General features: G+C 47.6%; 2 protein-coding genes across 5 annotated transcripts; one reads left to right on the forward strand and one right to left on the reverse strand.

The window, feature by feature from the left end:
• Nucleotides 1–2825: 2825 nt before the first annotated feature.
• On the reverse strand, nt 2826–12041 carry DNAAF6 (dynein axonemal assembly factor 6). Of its 3 annotated transcripts, none has more exons than XM_069014943.1 (7): nt 12010–12041; nt 10935–11049; nt 9147–9210; nt 7941–8046; nt 5981–6077; nt 5102–5187; nt 2826–3575 (listed from the first exon to the last, which is right to left on the reverse strand). In XM_069014943.1, the coding sequence occupies exons 2-7, from the start codon at nt 11034–11036 to the stop codon at nt 3440–3442; spliced, it is 591 nt and encodes a 196-aa protein (XP_068871044.1). In that variant the 5' UTR covers nt 11037–11049; nt 12010–12041; the 3' UTR covers nt 2826–3439. The 3 variants fall into 3 exon arrangements, with proteins under 3 accessions (XP_068871044.1, XP_068871045.1, XP_068871046.1); XM_069014944.1 differs by lacking the exon at nt 12010–12041 and adding an exon at nt 11401–11592; XM_069014945.1 differs by lacking the exon at nt 2826–3575 and adding an exon at nt 4563–4605.
• A 194-nt stretch (nt 12042–12235) lies between these two features.
• On the forward strand, nt 12236–18985 carry LOC138110557 (nuclear pore glycoprotein p62-like). Of its 2 annotated transcripts, none has more exons than XM_069015613.1 (12): nt 12236–12584; nt 13390–13778; nt 14011–14121; nt 14589–14723; nt 14906–15010; nt 15434–15542; nt 15697–15841; nt 16233–16282; nt 16403–16537; nt 16913–17024; nt 17509–17575; nt 18762–18985. In XM_069015613.1, the coding sequence occupies exons 1-12, from the start codon at nt 12286–12288 to the stop codon at nt 18851–18853; spliced, it is 1749 nt and encodes a 582-aa protein (XP_068871714.1). In that variant the 5' UTR covers nt 12236–12285; the 3' UTR covers nt 18854–18985. The 2 variants fall into 2 exon arrangements, with proteins under 2 accessions (XP_068871714.1, XP_068871715.1); XM_069015614.1 differs by having other exon boundaries at nt 14041–14121.
• The last annotated feature ends 759 nt before the right edge of the window (nt 18986–19744 follow it).

Raw genomic sequence — 19744 nt, forward strand, 5'->3', positions numbered from 1 at the left:
GGAAAGGAAAATAATGTTAAATGGTAAAATCTTTTGCCGTGGAGGAAAAAACCTGGGAAAAGTGTTCGAGTCCTCCCTTTGGTCTCCTTGGAGCTGGGGCTTGGCCCAGGGCCAGGCCCTCTGTGCCCGGTGGAAAGTCCTCCCGATGTGCTCTGATGTTACAGCAATCAAGCAGTCCCGTAGAAAAGGGAGAAAATCCAAAATTCCAGAGAAGAAAAAATGCAACTCTCAGTCTCTCTCCGGAAAACAAAGCAGCTGAACCACTGGCCAAAAAAACTGTCCTGGGAGCAGCAAGCCGGGTGCTTCCTCCCTCCCCTGCCGCAGTGGGGAGAACCAATGGCTATCTGTGTGATACCTTGAACAAGCTGCAAACTGCTTTGCAAAAGTTTTGCTCAGTTTTTTCCTTCCCCCTCTCAGGCTCAGTTTAGAGGCATAGAAAGGCACAGGAATTAATTTCTGGGCATAGGCAGCGATATGGGATACACATCATAAGGTCACCCCAAGACAGCCATGTATGTTAGCACACCACCACAGTTCTGAGAGAAGACAGGAACGAGTCAAAATGGGGATGGTGGCTCTGCAACCACAACTGGAGGACAGAATGTGAGAACAAGGTGAGATGAGAACCTGCAGTTTATTGGGATACTACTGTAAACAAGCCTCTATCTCATTTCCACATCTACAGTACCCTCTACTGAACTGCAATACATTTAATCAGGCTGCTTCTTATGGGAACTAAATAAAGCTCAATGATGCTTAATGGCTGGGGCTTAATGGCTGGCTTGTTTAACTGGGCTCATAATTTTGATTAATTAAGATGCTTGCAGGTGCTGGAGTGGCACTTCGGCAACAGCGCTGATGTTCAGAGGCAAAGGGGGTTCTCCTCCTGGAGGATTTCTGCCAGTGCTCCTTCAGCAAAGCAAAGCTGCCCTCAAGCCTGTGCAAAAAAGTCAACTCTTGTAGCTGGCAGTAGCCTCCAGATTTCTGGGAATTTTGACAACCTGTGTGTTCTTTTGACCAGTTTCCTCCTGGGAGGATATATGGAAAAAATCCAAACACTAAAACTTAACCTTCTGTCTAGGGCAGCTTCTGTGTCCTTGATAGGAAGAAAGTGAGAATGTGAGATGCTCTCCAGGTGATGATGATGCTTTCAGGCAATGGATCCAACCAGCCCAGCAAACTGCCCACCCCCAGAACAGTGTCCCTGCTTTAGTGAAAAGGGCAGTAGAGCTTATCCTGAGTGGAACACACAAAGCCTGGTTGTTTATGAATTTGTTCCCTGTGTTCCTATATGCTCACTCTGTGATTTCAGCTTCCCCCTGCCAGGATATCACCCTTTTCCCATCCAGTGTCACCAACCTGCCATCCCCCTCATGGATGATCTACAGGAGCCTGGAGATGGATGCACAGAGTGAGTGGCCAGCAGGTACAAGAAATCACACCACAGCCTCCCCCTTAAGCAGAACACATTTGTATTTCCCTTTTCTATTCAGCAGCTGGCTTTCTTACAAAACATACTTACCTCAGATTTTTGTCTCCTGAATGCTGATAAAATGCCCACAGGTTAAAAAATATTTGGACATAAATTACGATACAGATACCAGTGTGGCATATGCTCATTTCCATAAGAAACTAAAACACTGGAGAGAGGCACAATGAGCCAGACTCATCACCGTTTTCAGTATCAAACACTGACATTAAATTGAAGAGAACTTGATGATTTAAGGCTTAGTAAATTATTACTCCCAACTATAAAGGCAACATAACCTTGTGGAGAGAGCACTGGAGCAGGGCTCAGAAGAGTTGTACCCTGCCATAAATGTACTGAATTAATTTGGACAAATGTTATCTTCACATGCATATAAATACTGATCAATCTTCCACTTTTCCTGTAATGAGTATAAGAAATGCAAAAATTAAGCAGCATATTGTCTAGGGAGCACAAAGACAACCTTTTCCCAAGAAACAGCTTGTTTGGCAAGCACAGGAGGGAAGAACTGAGTCAGGAGGAATGATCTCAGCCTTTTCTCATACATCTACATTGTCCTGCTCAACCACAGCTTTGAAATAAGAGACATTCAGATCTAATTTATGGAAACTTAAACAGATACCAGTTGGAGTAGCCCCTGAGTGTTACCAGCATATTTCATAGCTTGTAATGAATCATAACTGAGATATCTGCTTTCCAGTGCATTAAGGCTAAAGCAGAAGTTGATTAGGATTATTCTGACCCAAGCAATGGTTCACTTTTCAGGGAAGTGGTTGAAATGTCCAGACATCAGCCTGATTTGTCCTGGAGTTACAATGCAGTGACTACAAACATACTGTGACTACACCTTTAAACTCACTGTCTGTCTGCAGTCCATCATGGAGTGTCCATCTTCCCATTACAGCCTGCCAAAAATTTAGCTGCATGGGTGCTGTCTGCAGCCTAGATGGTCAATTATTTTCCTCTACTTCCACCCCAGAAGAATGCAGGACTCAAGCCATTTTGTTCTGAAAGTACTCACAGGTTTTTGGTTTAAGTGTAGCATTAACATGCCAGGGTCTGCTTGTCCTCTCCACTTTGATCATTGAACAAGTACCTTTGTTTCCTGCAGGACTAACAATGTTAAATGAATATATTTGCCCAGCAGCTACTGAGAGAAACATCTAGATTGGACCTGAAGGCCAAAGAGCAGATTTTGCAGCATTTCAGCCCTTTGAGAGAAGCTTTGTTACGCAAAGTTCCTCTTATATCAACTTTTATGAGGTCTCTCAGAGCTTAGTATAGAGAAGGCAGACTCAAAGATAACTGGAACTGTTCCTTAGAACCTATTATTTTATTAATCAAGAAAGACCAGAAGAATAGCTGGAGGGACAGCAGGTGAATAGACAACACTGAACCATACATTGTCAAAAACTGTTCAAAAGAGCTGAGACGTTCAGCAGTCCAACTACAGTTGGTTAACTTGTTCTGCCAGTGTAAAGGAGCCTCAGATGTGCATATGGATCCCTGAAGAACTCTGATCTTCTCGCCAAGAAATAGGTAAGAGAAGATTCTGAACTGGCCCCAGTCCCAGCACTGGAGTCCAAGCAAGGACAACAGTTGCAAGTCTTGAAACGGTACCAAAGCACCAGACTCATTGCCCAGAGCCTCACTGTGCTACTTCTCAGCCACAACCACACAAAAGGCTTTCTCTGGCTTACAGAAATCTCCCACTTTCTGGTTCACAGGGTCTGTATCAGACTGAAGGAACCAGAAAGTTACCCAGAGCAGTGTAAGAGCCAGACAGCATCAGCTTTTAGAACCTGTGGGTGCTGTGCTCCTCCTGACTAATTTCTCCAGAGACATTCCCCCTGGACTGTTCAAGGGAAACAATCTACTATTTCAGAACAAGCTGGGTTTCAAAAAGACTTCTAACTAGAACACTAGTTTTTGCAAACTTTCTCTATCTCTCTATCCATCAGAAGAATTTATGAAATCAAACTTCCTTGATACTCTCAAGGTGACTTCCAAGGTCTCCTCGTCAGAGAGAAAACGAGCTCTACCCTCCTTGCTGTTCACAGGGTAGGGGAGGTGCAGCAGCAGCTTCCTGTAAAAGAAGACACAGTGAATGCTGGTGTCTCAGATCAGGTGAGCAGTTGAGATGTCATTGCAAGTCACTCCTGTAATTCCTCAATCAGTATGACAGGGAAGGTTATTCCAATAAATCTCCTTCTTGTGACAGGTTGTGGGGTACCTGCAATACCTCATGCACAGCTAGACTGGCCCTGAAATATTTCCATCACTTAAAAGCAGCTTGGCTTAGAAGCAGCCCCAGGACTACAGAGTTGGAAGCAGTTCCTTTGAGTCTTCCTCCCCATCTGTGGGAGAACAGTGTTTTTTAGTACGTGGAACTTGACATCTTGGTTGTTTCTTTCATACTGAGAAGACTTGCACTTATATTTGTAAAAGCAGCACTGGTTCAGGCTGTACCCAAGCAACCATCAGATTTATGGTGAACTTTTTATTTGCTAGGCTTGTGACTAGAGACAGCTGGGTACTGAGAAGATAATGGCAGATCTGAGTCACCAAAAAGATAGAATTGCAAAAGGAAAATGATGCTGAGGTTTTCCTACATCTGCAGTATTGCATTAAGCTACTTCTTTTACTGCCCATAGGTTCTGTAAATCATTAGCTGAACAATTATTCCTCCCAATTTTCCAGTTTCAAAACTAACATTTCTAAACGTTCTTCCACTCCTGTTGCATCTTTGAGTTAAAACCAAGCACAGGGTAACTCACTCTGCCTGGTTTGGGCTGTGAGAAAAGTGGCTTTTCTATAGTTAGCCTACTGGGGACTTATTTGAGCCTTAATCCATGGCTTGCACCTTGAATTTATCTGCAGAAAGCTATTCACATAGAGATCTTCCCACATCCCATTCAGTGCAGCAAGTCAGCCCAGAGAAGATTAAGGTTTCTTATGAAAGCAGTCTTTGTGAAGAAGGACTTCAAGCAAAACAGACATGGGAATTATCTGGAAATCTCAGGCAGGGCATTGCACACTGAGGGAGAGATGGAGTAAGACTGAGAAGTCCAAGAGTGTATCAGTCAGCTGATTATCTCTGTAGGCTTGAAAGAGCTCTACCAAAAAAAAAAAAAAAAAAAAAAAAATCAAAGGAAATCTCTTTAGGAAACCTTATAACATTTCCATCTCTGCATCTATGTTTAGATATGTCCATAATTTGGCTTTCAGCTACTGAAAATTTATCTGCACTTTTTAAACCATCTTTGGTCATATATATTTGTACAAGTTAGTATTTAGAAATCCTAGACAAGAAGTCCTTCAAGAGTGTGGGCAGCTCTTTGCCAGATGTTTTGGGCCCTTGAAGCCTTGTTGTTTAAGTAGCCAAAATCTGTCTCAAAGCAGTTTTTTACTAGACAGTATCACAAATTCAATGCCAGCACATTATACACCTATGGATGGACTATGGGTGATTTTTTCTGTATCTATTTCTCATGAGCAATGAATAGTACAATCTTTAGCTTTGCTTTCCACACAGCCTGCAGTTGAAAGCTTGGCTAAACCTCATTTCAAACACCATATTAAGTGTACTTGTATCAATTGTGCTACACTTACTTTTTGGGAGTTCGAAGGTCAAGAACCTTGTCCTGGATATCTAATGTGATGTCTGAGTACTTTGTCTCTGGCAGCTTGATTTTAATCTGAAATGATGGGCAGAGGTAAAGCTGTGATTACATATGTTGCCCTAAAAGCCATAAAAGATCTCATTTTCATGAATATTTCAATGCTAGTATCAAAGAGCAACATTTTGAGTAGGTAATTTGTATCAGAGAAAATACGACAGTGATAATCACTGCTTTCAATAGCTCAGTGATGTGTATTGATATCCTACTCTCTTCCAGATCCTGAGCTGCTAATGTGCTTGACAGGTGTTCAACATCCAGCAAAAGCCTCAGGCTTTGTGCATTGCAGGGACAGTTTGCTTCTGCTAGAAAGATAATGCAGCAGTTCTACCTGTCCTGGAGCTCAGAAACCAGGGAGGTCTTTGATTATATAAATATGAGGCAGGATCTGATAGCTGTAACTTTAAAGGCTGTCAGCATTGTAGCATTCTGCTAGCCCACATACCTTGTAAAAAATGCAGGAAGATGAAAAAAAATCTCCTTCCCAACCCCTCTCCTCCCCAAAATTGTGTCAGAGATGAAACTTCATCTTTGAGCTATGTTTTATTCCCTTCCAGTTTATATGGGGCATATGCATTTGCACAGATTCCCTTGAGCACACTTGGTCCTTGAGCAGATACACAAGTTCCTCAGGTTAGCAAGTGTAAATGTCACCTACAAATGCTTGGAGAACCACAAAAAAATGCTATAGGAGGTCAAAGGCTTGACCTTTGAGCTTGATGTTTACATTCCATCCCTCAAAAAGATGGGAAGATGGAAAAGGACAGAGAAAGAGCACAAAGAAGGGATCAGAGCTCCAGGCTCAGCTCACCACTATATCCTCACAGCAGGCTGTGGAGGGGTCTTTCCCCGTCATCCCAAAGAAGACATCCTCTGTTCCCACATGCTGCTTGAAGAAAATCTCATACCTGAGAAAGAGAAGTCATTGCCTAGCAATACTGGAGAAGGGGCAGGAGACTAAAGGAGACTGTGATCCTCAGAGGACTGTAAATCCCCCTCACATTGTCTCTCCTTCTTTGCAGTCTCCCTTCAAGGCTCCAATCCATCTGCACTGGGTTTCTGTTCAGAGCCATGACTGAGGCAGCTGGAAGACAGCTGAAGATTGTTGACTCCACCTTCCAAAGCACTCACCATGCTGCCTCTGCTTCCCTAACCAACCTTTGCAGGATCAGGAAATGCATCCTAAGCGGATACAATACTTATTGACCATTCAAACACCACAAACTCTTGGGGAATGAATTTGAAAGGGGGGATGTCACAATTACGTGTGCTCTGTTCTGTCCTTTAGCATATTCTTGCAGCTTGAGCATAACATTCTGTTTTGCATTCAGCCAACATTTATTTTCTTCTCCTTCACATCTACAAAATGTAGAATCACGTATTCCCTTGCTCTTGATAATTAATGAATGAGGAAATGAAAACTAAATTTGTATTTATAACATATGCTACTCCTACTAAGTTCAGCAAAATTAGTGGGGTGGAACACTTGTCTCAGCTGGTAGAAAGTGTGTGGAAAGCCTTTCACATCTCCATTGTGAACCTGCATATGTAATAGTTCCTAAGCCAATGACAAATGTGTCTAATAGCTTTGGATGCACCTCTGCAGCCATCTGTTCTCCTTTCAGGACATTTTCTTTGCTTCATTTGATGAACTATTATAAAGACTTATACTCTCTCTTCATCTGTGCAACGTGGGTCACAAGTGCTTGAGGCTGGAGAAGCACTGCAGAGGGGAAGGGTCAAAGAATGTAATGAGAAAAGCTTCTGTTGTGCCCACAATACAAAGAGAGCATGTTCTATACCTGACAGGAGACCATTTCAAGGACAACTGTGCATGAGGGTGAATTCCAAATAATTTTCAGAAAGGCTGAGTCCAAGTTCAGCTGGGTCTCAGTCCTGTGTTTAACTGGGAAATTGAATATCTCATTTTCAGAAAGGCTGAGTCCCCGTTCAGGTGGGTTTCAGTCCTGTGTTTAACTGGGAAATTGGACACCTCATGTCCTGATTCATGTGCAGGGAAGAGGGAAGATTCTGGTGTACAATGTGCAGCTTCATGGGCTACAGTCCATCTGCTCCAGCATTTAACACTCCAGGATATGGCATTGGAATAATGATTGGAAATGCAAAAGCTGCTTTATGGACTGACCCTCAGGGCTTTCTGACCTCTACAAACTACAAGTTATCTGCCTGATTATATCCATTTCAAGAACACTTTTGCTACTGTTTTTCTATGAGCAAGGAAAAAGGCTCTGGTTTTAAGTTGTGCTTTGACAGACTAAGATTGAATGACAAGATTTAAGAGCTCAAAATTGCCTGCACACAGCTTTTCTTCCTGCAGTACTATTTGTCTCTAAAGAACTTAAATCTTTGAAATGCAAATATACATTGGAGTACTTTATGAATTTATGAGTATGGAAAAATGGATGCATCTTGGTTGCAGTAGGAAAAAGCAGGTATTTCACATAAATGGCATATTTTAAAGTTAATAAATCGTTTTTCTGACCTACTTCCCCTCCTAATCCCACTTTATACAAGTAACTGACACTGCACGTAAACTTATGACGGGGAAAAAACAACACTATGTTTCTGTTATGAGATCAGAAGATTTCAAGAGAGGGGTTAAAACCATTCCTCACGTTGCTTTAGATGCAACAGTGATATCCTTCCTTTCTTCTTGCACGACACGAGCTTTTCAGATGGCTGTAGATGCTGTTTAACTCATTTCCATTAATGCTATGTAAAGCCCACACAGGCAGTCTCAGCTCTCTTACTCTGGCTTTTCTCTAGGGTCCCAGGTATCATCAAATTCAGATCCTTCTGGGACCTCCTCTGTATTCCAAATGGTTTTCTTGTTTTCAGATTTCACTTGAAAAGTACCTGTAAGTGCGGAGAAAAATCACACTGACACATTTTGAAATGTCTCTGTTCCTTAAGGTTTGCTGAAAGCTTAGAATATTTTCCAAGAATGAAAAAAAAAAGAAAAAGAAAAAGAAAAGCCATTTCTAAAGCCGAGAAAAGTATTTCTAGGCTTTAGAAAAATCTTTGCATTAAAAGCATTCTAGGTAACGATTACAGTCTTCTTCACCTCACTATCTTATGAATGAGGATTTGCAGAGGGAGGATGTTTTCCTTTCACTTAAATCTCCTTTACCCAACCTTTATTTCCTGGAAATCCTCCTCTCTGGCATAAAATATCTAGCACTTCAAAATGGGTAAAGTGTAGAAGGATGAAAGACTAATCTCCCACAAGCCCCCTGACAAGAGATTTTTCAGTGAGCAGAGTCATTCACAAGAGGACCACCTCCTCACACAGAAATCCAGTTCTTCCCATTAATTATTGGGCACACTCCAGACAAGGTGATTAAGACACATGAAAGTCTATGGGCAGGATAGTATGGTTTATGTCTATCCTGCATGGAAAAATATTCTTTTAGTAAGCTGGTAAATGTGAAACTTGAAGTTTTTTAGAGTAGAACCTCGGGTTATTGTTGGAATCCCAAGCAAAAATAATCTGTTATATTTGCCACAGTTCCTTTCCTGCAAAGCTCACCCTGGCCCTTGTTGGCCTTTCTTAGGGCTCATAACTAAGCTGCTCAATAATGTGACAGCATTAGTTCAAAAAAACCTTAACTTTGCCAAGACTTTACCAAAACTGTCTTTCTGTCTTACTTATATGGAGGTTTTGATGCTCAGTTGTGATCTCTGCAGCCCCTAACCAGGCTGCACTCTGAACTGTTATCTCCACTGGAGGCTGCTCTGGCATTTCCCTTTCTGCTCCACTTTGCATGTTTTACAGTTAAGCTTTCAGGAGAGGAATAATTTTACAGTGTAATTGTATGAAATGTCATGCTATGCCCATCTCAAAGGTCAATGACCACTTTTTTATTGCAGCAAACCCTTCAGTGGTATCTTACTACAGCTGTTACAGTCTGCTGACATGAGACTGGATGCCAAAACATACAAATAATCCTCCTTACTGGTGGTCTCTTTCTTTACTGGTCCAACACTCCCAGGAGTCATGGCACCAACAGAACAGCGTGGCTGCAAAGAAAGGCAAAATGATCTTAAATCAATTTTCATGGAGCCAAACTCAGTTACAACCATAATGTCAGTAAATATAACATGTTATCTGAGCTCAAACAAATCCCTGATGGAATTGAAAAAGCATTATCCCACAGTTTCATGACAGAACCACTGAATGTTCTCCCTGCCTCACTCTCTCTCACACAGCAGAAAGTGACCTTGACACGCTGGGTTTAAGCAGGACTCACAGAAGCCCAGTAACACAGACAGATGTGCTTTGTGAGTTTTGGTTTCCATGGCATTTTGGCAAAATTTCCATGCTTTGCCTGCCATGAAAATATTACAGAACCAAGGGTGCCTCATGAAAGCCCCATCACAGCATTTTGATTCCTTTTTACAGTAGAGATCATGAGGCAACAGCATTTTCCTCTAATTATGAATCAATTTAGTGCTAATAGGCCAATGTGAGGCATTTCTCTATATATGAAGATTCCTTGGTTCGATAAAAGTGCCTCATATGCACAGAGCATTAAATTAAATCAAAATAAAGATTTCAATTTACCCAGATTGACTCAGACTTAATTGACATCCCTCGTGGCAATTTTCCATTCCTGTCTCTGAAGTGTCATTCATTTTATTAATAAGATGTAAACAAATTATTTTTAAAATCAGGATGTTTACTGCAGAGATGTACAGCAATAATGCTGGGTTTAAAAGGCAGGCATTAAACAGTTGGAGGATAGTTGGAGTGTGAAGGACCACATCTGTAACCCACTCAAAGAAAACTTCAAGGGATATGCACTCCTTTTATCCCAAATTATGACATGTGTTGCCACTAATGGGGCTGGTCAGCTCTTTGCTGAAGAGTGATTTGGAGGAACACTGAGGCATTTGCCATTTTTGTTATCTGTTCTTTTTTTTTTTGTTGTTATCCATGTCATAATATGATCTGTTCAAAATCCTAAGTGACTTGGCAAAGTTTTGAGCCTTCACAGAGGCCTTCTACATTGTTGGCACCTGTGGGGTTCCTGGGAATATTTCTTCCCAGCACACAGGCAGGCCTAGATAAAAGCAGCGGTTGTGTGTTGCAGGAATAATGCATGTTCTCCAAACACTGTGATTTTCATCTGCTCCTGAGATGAATTGACACAGAAGAACACATTCAGATATTTCTCTCATTATTCCTTCAGATTATGCACCTTAGCATGATTATCCACCTTTCCCTATTTTACAACCACCAAACTACATATTGTACATCAGTGATCAATTAGCTCTACAGTTCTTCAATGCCTGGCATATAAAATTAATACACTCAGTTGCCTCTGGATATTTTGGTCCTTACTCAGAAGCTGAGCAGCAAATTTTTCCCTTCATATGAAGTATCTGGCTGTAATTGCCTTCATCTCCAGCAGAGTTCAGGGAAAAGTAGGGGGAAGTCTGAAGTACCTAAAACTCTTTCAACTCCATGCTCTCATTTCCTTCAGGCTGAAAAATTAAACCTCCCTCGTATGCTGTGCTCACAATGTCTCCCTGTTTTCCTGGGGCATCTTGCTCATACTCTCCCTCAAGAGCTTGTTACTCTTAAAGTACCCTCTTGCTGTTTCAGTCAGTCCAAAACCTTCCCAGGTTTTCATTCTGTTTTTACTCACTCTGGAGAAAAAGAGATTTGCTCCTCCTTTATTAACAAGATAGGGCTATGGTACTAGATGTAAAAGAAGCAGCAACTCTTATGAAAGGCTCACCACATCATCATCATCATCATCATCATCCTCTTCTTGTGCATCACGCAGCAGTTTGGCAAGGCTCTGCAGAGAAGAGCCTGAGAACACACTGTCCATGTCCATACCCACCGCTCACCTGTGCAGAAAAAACAAGTGACAGATGAAGCAGCAACCAAATGTGCTTTGAACAGCCTGTAAAGCACAATTTTCCTGCTGTGTGTTTGGGAAGGAAAAGTTTAGCCAAGTTCCTGTGTGTGTGATGACAAAACATGTAAAATGGAACATAAAATCATAGAATATGCTGAGTTGGAAGGGACGCATCAGGATCAGCGAGTCCAACTCCCGGCCCTGTGCAGGACACCCCAAGAGTCCCACCATGTGCCTGGGAGTGTTGTCCAAATGCTCTTTACAATATGTCAGCCTTGGGGCTGTGGCCGCTTCCCTGGGGATCCTGTTCAAGTGCCCGACCACCCTCTGCGGGAAGAACCTTTCCAGACATCCATCCAAGCTTTTGTTGCAAGCACAGCTCGAGCCTCAGAGTGACTCCGGCAGGAAACCCGGCAGAACTCCTCACCGCGTCTCTGCCCACCCGCCAGCCTTCGGACCGCCCCAGCGCCGGGAGCGCACAGGAGCGAGGGGAACCGCAACGACCGGGGAAAAATGCTGGGCACCGCGTCCTCCAACGCCGCACCTCTGGCGGTGTCCCCGGTGTCCCCGGTCCCGCATCCCCTGTCCCGCATCCCGGCCCGGTGTCCGCCCCTATCCCCGACCCCGGTCCTGCACCCTCGGCCCGGGGTCCCCCCCTATCCCGCACCCCCATCCCGCACCCCGGTCCCGCATTCCCTGTCCCGCACTAGGAACCGGTGTCCCCCCTATCCCGCACCCCGGCCCCGCATCCCCTGTCCCACATCCCAGCCCGGTGTCCCCCCCCATTCCCGCACCCCCTGTCCCGCATCCCCTGTCCGACATCCCGGCCCGGTGTCCCCCCCTATCCTGCACCCCGGTCCCGCATTCCCGCTCCCGTATTCCCTGTCCCGCATTCCCGGTCCCGCATTCCCGGTCCCGCATTCCCGGTCCCGCATTCCCGGTCCCGCACCCAGGCCCGGGGTCCCCTCCGGTCCCGCAGCCCCGCCCGCAGCCGCGTCCCCCGTCCCCACAGCAACACACACACGCCCCGCCCCCCCGCGCCAGAACAGCCAATCGGAGCCGCGGAACCGCGAGTGGCGGCCGCGCTGACCAATGGCAGGCGAGGAAGAGACGACGAAAGGGCGGGGCCGGGGCGCGGCGCGGTGACGCCATCGCGGCGCGCGCGGTCACGGAGCCGCCGCCGCGCCTGAGGGAGCTCGGCCCGCGCCGCCGCCGCCGCCGCGCCATGAGCCAGTTCAGCTTCGGGGCGGCCGCGCCCGGCGGCGCCTTCAGCCTGGGCGCGCCCAGAGCGGCCGCCACCACGACCACGAGCGGCTTCGGCTTCTCCTTCTCCGCGCCCGCCGCCTCCTCCTCGGGCGGCTTCAGCTTCGGCAGCGCGGCGGCGCCGGCGGCGGCGGGCGGCAGCCAGCCCGCCGGGCTCTTCTCCTTCAGCAGGCCGGGCACGACCGCGCAGCCCTCCGGCTTCAGCTTCGGCTCGGCCAGCGCGGCCCCCGCGGCCCCGGCGGCCGCCGCCTTCCCGCTGGGGTGAGAGCCCGGGGGGCCGGGAGGGGGGAAGGGGAGGGGGGGTCCTGTCGGTGCTGAGCGAGGGCTCTGCCGGGGATTCTGCAGGGAGCGAGCCTCGGCTGCTGTGCCTGGGAGTTCGCAGCGCCCTGCAGTGATCGCCTCATTGGGAAAGTGCTCAGCGAGCCCTGTGGCCCGTCCCGGCGGATGTTTTCATGGGGGAGCTCTTCCACGTGTTGGGAAGCAGATGTTCCGCGTTTCCGTCTGTAACTGGGGTGGAGACGCTTTCACAAGAAATGCTAAAGCTTTGCTAACGGGTATAAAACGTCTTGTTCCTCCTGACCCGAATCTGGAGTGCTCAGAATGTTTTCTCGGCAGTTTGGGAGTGATTTGTCCTTAAGGAAAGGCTGTGAGCTCCGAAGTGGTTCCGCAGAAGTGCTGCTGTCAAAGCTTGGCAGATGGGAGCAGTGGGAAGGGAGCTAAAATGGGGACGAGCAGAAGAAACGCAGCCTTGTGTAGAGGGAGCGGAAAGGGTGATTGTGAGCTGAGAGAAGGAGCAGCTTCACTTATGCTGCCATAAAATGGCCTGTGGTGCCTGGCTGGCTTGAGGTAGTGAAGGGAGAGTCAGTAGAAAGAGCCCTGACAGGAGATGGCAGATGACAGCAGCTGACAGAGTCTGTTGTCAGAATGGGAACACAGACGTGGCACAGGTGTACATCTCTTTGAAAGGAGGCTTCTGCTGTCAGCAAAAGGTCAGGGAGAAAGGCAGCTGTGTACCTGAGTGCATGTGTATCTCAAGCAGACTGGCTTCTTTTCTTTTCTTCCCTAGGGCAAATACTCCAAAAGTGAACTTTGGAGCCAGCACTGCCACTCCAGCTGCTGGAATCACAGGGGGCTTTTCTTTTGGTGCCCCAGCTTCAACCAGCACGCCCTCGAGTCAGGCAGCAGCCCCGTCTGGCTTTGCCTTTGGCTCTGCTGGCAGCAGCAGCAGCAGCAGCACGGCTCAGTCTGGGACAACAGGAGGGTTCACCTTCTCCAGTGGCACCACGACTCAGGCGGCAACAGCCGGGTTCAGCATCGGCACCGCGGCTCCGCAGGCGACGTCCGCAGGGCTGACCTTTGGCACGGCCCCTGCGGCTGCTGCCACCACCAGCACGGCCACCCTGGGAGCTGCCACCCCGTCAGCAGCCCCCTTCAGCCTCGGGGGGCAGCCCGCAGGTGGGTGAGCAGGCTGGGGCTGCAGCTGCAGCCTGGGAGCCTTGGGCACGGCGGGTATCTGAGGGTGCAGTGGAGCTCTGCAGCCTCTGCCTTCTGCTGGGGCAGAAAGGAGCGAGGGCTGGAGCCAGAGGTGTTTCTCATAGGCCTGTCCAGGGTCTGCAGTGGTGGGGAGCAATTGCTCTTTGAGCCTGTAGGAAAGAAGTCCATCTTTGCCTTTTGCTCCTGCATCCAGGTCTAACCTTTGGGTCACTGCCTTTAACAGCAGCCACGAGTACAAGCACGGCAACGCTGAGCACAGGTACCAGCCAGGCACCCACCCTGTCCTTTGGAACCAAGCTTGGAGGTAGGAAGCTGGTTTTTTTGGGAAACAATTCCTTAAGGCTTTGTGGAATCTGATGCAGTCCTGGCAGTATTTGTCTATTGGAAGTAGACAAATATCTTATGCTGGGGTGTGGGAAGGGGCCAGAAGCGTTTGTTCCTCTGAGCTTGCCCTGGCAGTGCTGATCTGGGACAGCTCCTAGAGCCATTGGACAGCGTGTCCTGTATTTTTCATTGTGTCCCACGGGCCAAATTCTGTTCTGTACTTGTTTGGGGAGCGCAGTGGAAGGGAGGCACAATCCTAAAGGGCAAATTGGGAAAGAGAGGGAGCGGAGGGAGAATAAGAGGCAAAGGGAGTTAAAATGCTGACATGCCCAAGAACCTGGCGTAGCCGGGCAGTTTGTGTCACCCTCTCTCTCAGCAGCGTTGTTGTGCAGCGGGTGGGAGCTCAGTGAGCTCTGCTTGTACAGATGGAGCTGTTTCTCTCTGCAGTCACATCCACAGCTGCCACAACGGCCTCCAGCAGCACCAGCACCACCTCAGTGCTGGGCTCCACGGGGCCCACGCTCTTTGCCTCTGTGGCCACTTCTTCAGCCGCCACCTCGGCCACCACCACGGGCCTCTCACGTGAGTCTCTCCAGGCAGGTTTATCCCTGGGGGAGTAAATGAGCAGCGTGGCTGCTGCTCCCTGTGGGTGCTGGAGCTGCTGCTGCTGCAGTGGGAGGGGGGAGCAGGCTGGGCACAGCTTTTCCAAGGGGCCCTGCATTTCATGGGTTATGCAACCCCTTGATGGCGTCTTCTCTTTACAGTTGGTGCCACTTCCACTGCTTCCACGGGGACAGCCAGCCTGGGGACACTTGGGTTTGGATTAAAAGGTCCTGCAACAACAGCTGCCACAACAAGCACTGCCACTGGTAGGAGTGAGATGCTGAAAGTCGCTGAAGAGAAGGGAGCCTGTCCTGTGAGAGTAGCAGCAGAGCAGTTGTGATTTGTAAAGCCCTCGAGTAACTGAAAACAACAGAGTCTGTCTTTCTCTGATGCTTTCCATCTCTTTGTGAAAACATAGAAGTTCTGTCATCCACTGCAAGGGTGCAGGGGAGGAACTGGGTGTGCTGGTAGTTACGGGTTCTAACAGTAAGACTTGAGGGGACTGAGCAGGGCGTGGGCTCGGCATGTTTTCATTCCCTCCCTGACAGAGGTGGGATTTGCTGTTGGTCCCTTCAGAGGGATCTGTTGCAGCTCCTACAGCCCTGGGCAGTGCACCCTGGACCTGTTCTCAGTTTGTGAGGTACCAGGTGCGTCCTCCTCTGTTGCTTGACTTGAATCTCTTCTTCCAGGGACCACTTCTGCTTCTGGCTTTCCTTTGAATCTGAAGCCATTGACTACGACTGGTGCCATTGGAGCTGTGACCTCCACAGCTGCCATAACCACAACCACCACAACCAGGTGGGTGTTTGTTACCACTGACCCTTTCCTGCCTGGGGCAGGAGCAGCTGCAGTGTTGGTGATGGGATCTGGAGGAGGAGGGGGCAATGAATGCTTGCTGTGGTGTTTCTCTTTCCTGACCTTGTGCCCTGTGCTGCCCCTCGCTCCCTCTCAGTGCCCCCCCAGTGATGACTTATGCCCAGCTGGAGAGTTTGATAAACAAGTGGAGCCTGGAACTGGAGGACCAAGAGAAGCACTTCCTCCATCAAGCTACACAAGTCAATGCCTGGGACCGGATGCTGATAGAGAATGGAGAGAAGGTGAGGTGACCCCCACGGGAACCTCATTCTGCTTGCTCAGGTCCTTGAAGGCCTCAGTGTTACAAGCCATCGAGTGGCACTTTCTGCCTGTAAAAGAAATAGAAGTGAGCTCCACCTGGGTGCTTTTCACAATCTCTCCGTGTGCTCTGGCCTTTAGGCCTTGGTGTTTGGAAATCTGTTCTGTGACTTTGCTCTGTGCTACCAAGTCCCCTTAGGGGGGATCATTCCAAGCTGGACCTCCCTTATTCCATCTTTGGTCTGTAAATCTTTATGGAACCATCTCTTGTTTCTAGCAGAACTTGCATGGTGCTGCTTTCTCCCTCCCACCTCTCTTCTTTGCTGAGCTGACTTGAGAGTTTCCAAGGTGTAATGAAATGTCTTCTGTTTGCAGATTACTTCGTTACACAGGGAAGTAGAGAAGGTGAAGGTTGATCAGAAGAGGTAGGAGACTGTGAGCACTTGAAATGATTTTCTTTCTTCTCTGCGTTGTCCTGCCGTTGTGTGACAGCTCCGGAATGTCTGCAACGTGAAAGGGCAGCAGTTGGCATTTTCTCTTTTCAGACTGGATCAGGAACTGGACTTCATTCTGTCCCAGCAGAAAGAGCTGGAGGACTTGCTGACCCCTCTGGAGGAGTCTGTGAAGGAACAGAGCGGGACCATCTACCTGCAGCATGCGGATGAGGAACGGGAGAGGACGTGAGCACAAATCTGCTGGGGATGGGGGATGAGCAGTGTCCTGTGGTGATATCAGTCAGCAGGAGGCAGAGCTGGCATGTGTGACAGTGTTGAACAATGAGTGGCTGCTGTCAGATAATTATTCTGTTTCATGCATGGCAACTTAGATTTTACTCATAGTCCTTTGCTTTCTTGCTTGTCTGTCTCCATGTATCTGTTAAGAGTCAGGGTTTAGGAGTCACTTCATGTGGGTGATGGAGCCTCTCTGGGTGCTGTTCCCGGGTCTCTGCCAGCCTTGGCTGCAGATGTGGAAGCTCGTTCTGATTGCCCATAGCTGGTGCAAGTCTTCAAAGTTCTCCTCAAACCTTCTGATCTTGGTTCTCGTGTGCTCTGCAGCTACAAACTGGCTGAAAACATCGATGCTCAGCTGAAGCGCATGGCACAAGATCTGAAGGACATCATTGATCACTTGAACACATCAGGAGGCCCAGCAGACACGAGTGACCCAGTAAATGCAAGCTTTTCTTTTATATTGCTGAGGAGGCAAAGGATATTGACATAATTCTAACTCTTCCTTTGTCCCCATGTGGATACTCCACTCATACCTTTTCTTTATACTGTTTTTATATCCTCATAAAACAAGGTCTGAAAAACCAGCTCTTTCTGATATCTAATTAATTGATTTTGGTGCTCCTTATGGCTTTACTAAGGAGGTTTTTTTTCAGTAAAAATTTCCCTTCAGCATTGCTGAGTTTTTCCACATTAATTTGTAATTTTGCCACTTGAAGCCAAGGATGTTGAATGTTCTGCTGGTTCCTTGGTTTGAGTTAAAATAAGCCAAAGCCACAGATATATAATCTAAACTATGCAGTCTCCTTGCTGGTAAGGAGAAGCAAAGCACCAGGGCTGCTGCACAGGCTTCCCTGGGCAAGTGGCTGCTCTTAATGTTCGTGCAGTGTCACAACTGACTTGCACCTTCTCTCTCTGCTCAGCTCCAGCAGATCTGTAAGATTTTGAATGCACACATGGATTCCCTGCAGTGGATTGACCAGAACTCAGGTGAGATTTCTCCTGCAGCCTTTTGGGAATGTGAATGGAAAGCAGGAGCACGTGTCTGAGTGTTTGTTGTTCATCCCTGAAGATGCCTGAGGACTCTTCCTCCTCACCTTCAATGTCACTGTCCCTTCTGTGCTGAATTCTCCTGGTGTGCCTCATTAGAGGCCTCTGCTGAGAAGTAATTCCTGGCAACTGCAGCTGTTTTACCAAAAAAGCCCTGCTTGAAATGCATCAGTGCAAAGCAGAGAACTTGAAAACCTTATTCTTCATTCTGTCAAACTAATGTTAAATAGTCCGACTTGTAAAAGAGATGGGGTTTGCCTGTGGAGCAGGAAAATTGATGAGGGAAGCGTGTGTGTTGAATCTTACCATCCTTCCCACTCTGAAAACAGGAAGCCAGATCCAGGTAAGATGGAGCAGCCTGCATTGATCTGCAGGTGGGGTAACTGGAGGAATAATGTGGGAATTTCACAGCCTCAATAGCTTGAGATCCAGTGCAGAGTGGGAGATGCACTAAGGAGCAAACACTTGACCAGTGGAGTGAATGTTTCTGGTTTGGGATTCACGTTTAGCTCAGGCCATACTAAAACAAGACAGAAAAAAGGGACTTTTCTCCTCGGGATTGCCTCCTGGTGAGGAATTCTGGAATTCTGGGCTGTTTGGATTTTTAACTGGTAGCAGCCACACGGGGGCACGGCAGAATAAAGCAGCTCTGCTCTCAGCAGCTCCAGAGTGCACTGCCTGGGCAGAGTGCTGTGAAAAGCTCACACCTGGTGTGAAAGCAGGCCTGCTTCTCTGTGTTCATGTAGAATTATTGGCTTAGGTCAGAGTCTAATTAGGTGTTTTCTTTCACAACATTTATGCTAAGCTCCACATTCCAAACATGCCTTTTTCAGGAAATCTGGTACAGCTTCTGTTCTACCTGAATTCTGGCTTTACTGAATGTATGTGAAAATAGCCATCTGTTTCCTTTAAGTTGTTCTAGAAAGGAGACCCATTTTTGCCTCTGTCATTCACTAATGAAGAAGTTGTCTTACTGGCAGTGCTTTGGGTTTAATTATCCTCCTGCTTTGTCCACTGTCAAGTCTGAGTGACTGTCAATAAGAAAATGTTTTTCTTTCTACAGGCAAAACTGGGCAGGGTTGTGTTCTGGGGTGACTGTGACATTAATCCCTTGTTTCTCCCACAGCTGTGCTGCAGAGAAAGGTGGAAGAGGTGACAAAGGTTTGTGAGAGTCGCCGCAAGGAGCAGGAGCGCAGCTTTAGGATCACGTTTGATTGAAACAGTCCCAATGTTCAAAGGATGAACATAAAGCCTTGACAGAAAACAGAGGTGTTTGGGAACTGAGCACTGAAATGAGGACCTGGCTTCGTTTCTTTTCTTACAATAAAATGTGTTGTTTGTTCAAAGTCAGTCTGTGTGGTAGTGGGACTGGATTTCACCTGCTCCCATCAAAAACTGCATGAAGTTTGTGCAGGAAGTGTGGGCTTTGTCCTTTAGCTCTGGCTGCAGACTGGGGATATAACACAAATGCTACCTTGGAGGGCTCTGCGTGGTTTTGCACGGCCTGGTTTTGGTAGTGGGAGGGGGCTGCAGGGGTGGCTGCTGTGAGAAGCTGCCAGAAGCTTCCACCATGTCTGGCAGAGCCAATCCCTGGTGGCTCCAAAAGATAGACAAGTTGCTGGCCAGGGCTGGGCCAGTTAGAAATGGTAGTAATGCCTCTGTGAAACCGATTTAAGAAGAAAGAAGAACATAATTCTGGCTCAGTTTTAATTGTGGCCAGAGTGGGGTGAGAACATGCGCGAGGAACAACTGCAGCCACCAAGTCGGAATGGAGAAGGACAGAGGGGGAAGAGGTGTTCGGGTGCTGGGGTTGAGATTCCTCTGCAGCCCGTGGTGAGGACCATGGCAAAGCTGCGCTGCCGCTGGAGGACCACGGGGCTGCAGAGCCCCGGGCCCGAGCAGGCAGATGCCTGAGAGGAGGCTGTGAGCCCGAGGTCGAGGTGCCCTGTCCTTGAAAAATTGATGAACTCTCCGTGGCAGTGACCCACGCTGCAGCAGTCTGAGGGGGGCTGTTGCCTGTGGGATGGACTCACATCAGAGAAGTCCACAGAGAACTGTCCCCCGCGGGAGGGACTCCTGTCCCTGAGCAGCGGGAGAAGCGCCGGGGGC

This window comes from Aphelocoma coerulescens, chromosome 4A (genome assembly GCF_041296385.1).
Source record: "Aphelocoma coerulescens isolate FSJ_1873_10779 chromosome 4A, UR_Acoe_1.0, whole genome shotgun sequence".
Lineage (NCBI taxonomy): Eukaryota > Metazoa > Chordata > Aves > Passeriformes > Corvidae > Aphelocoma > Aphelocoma coerulescens.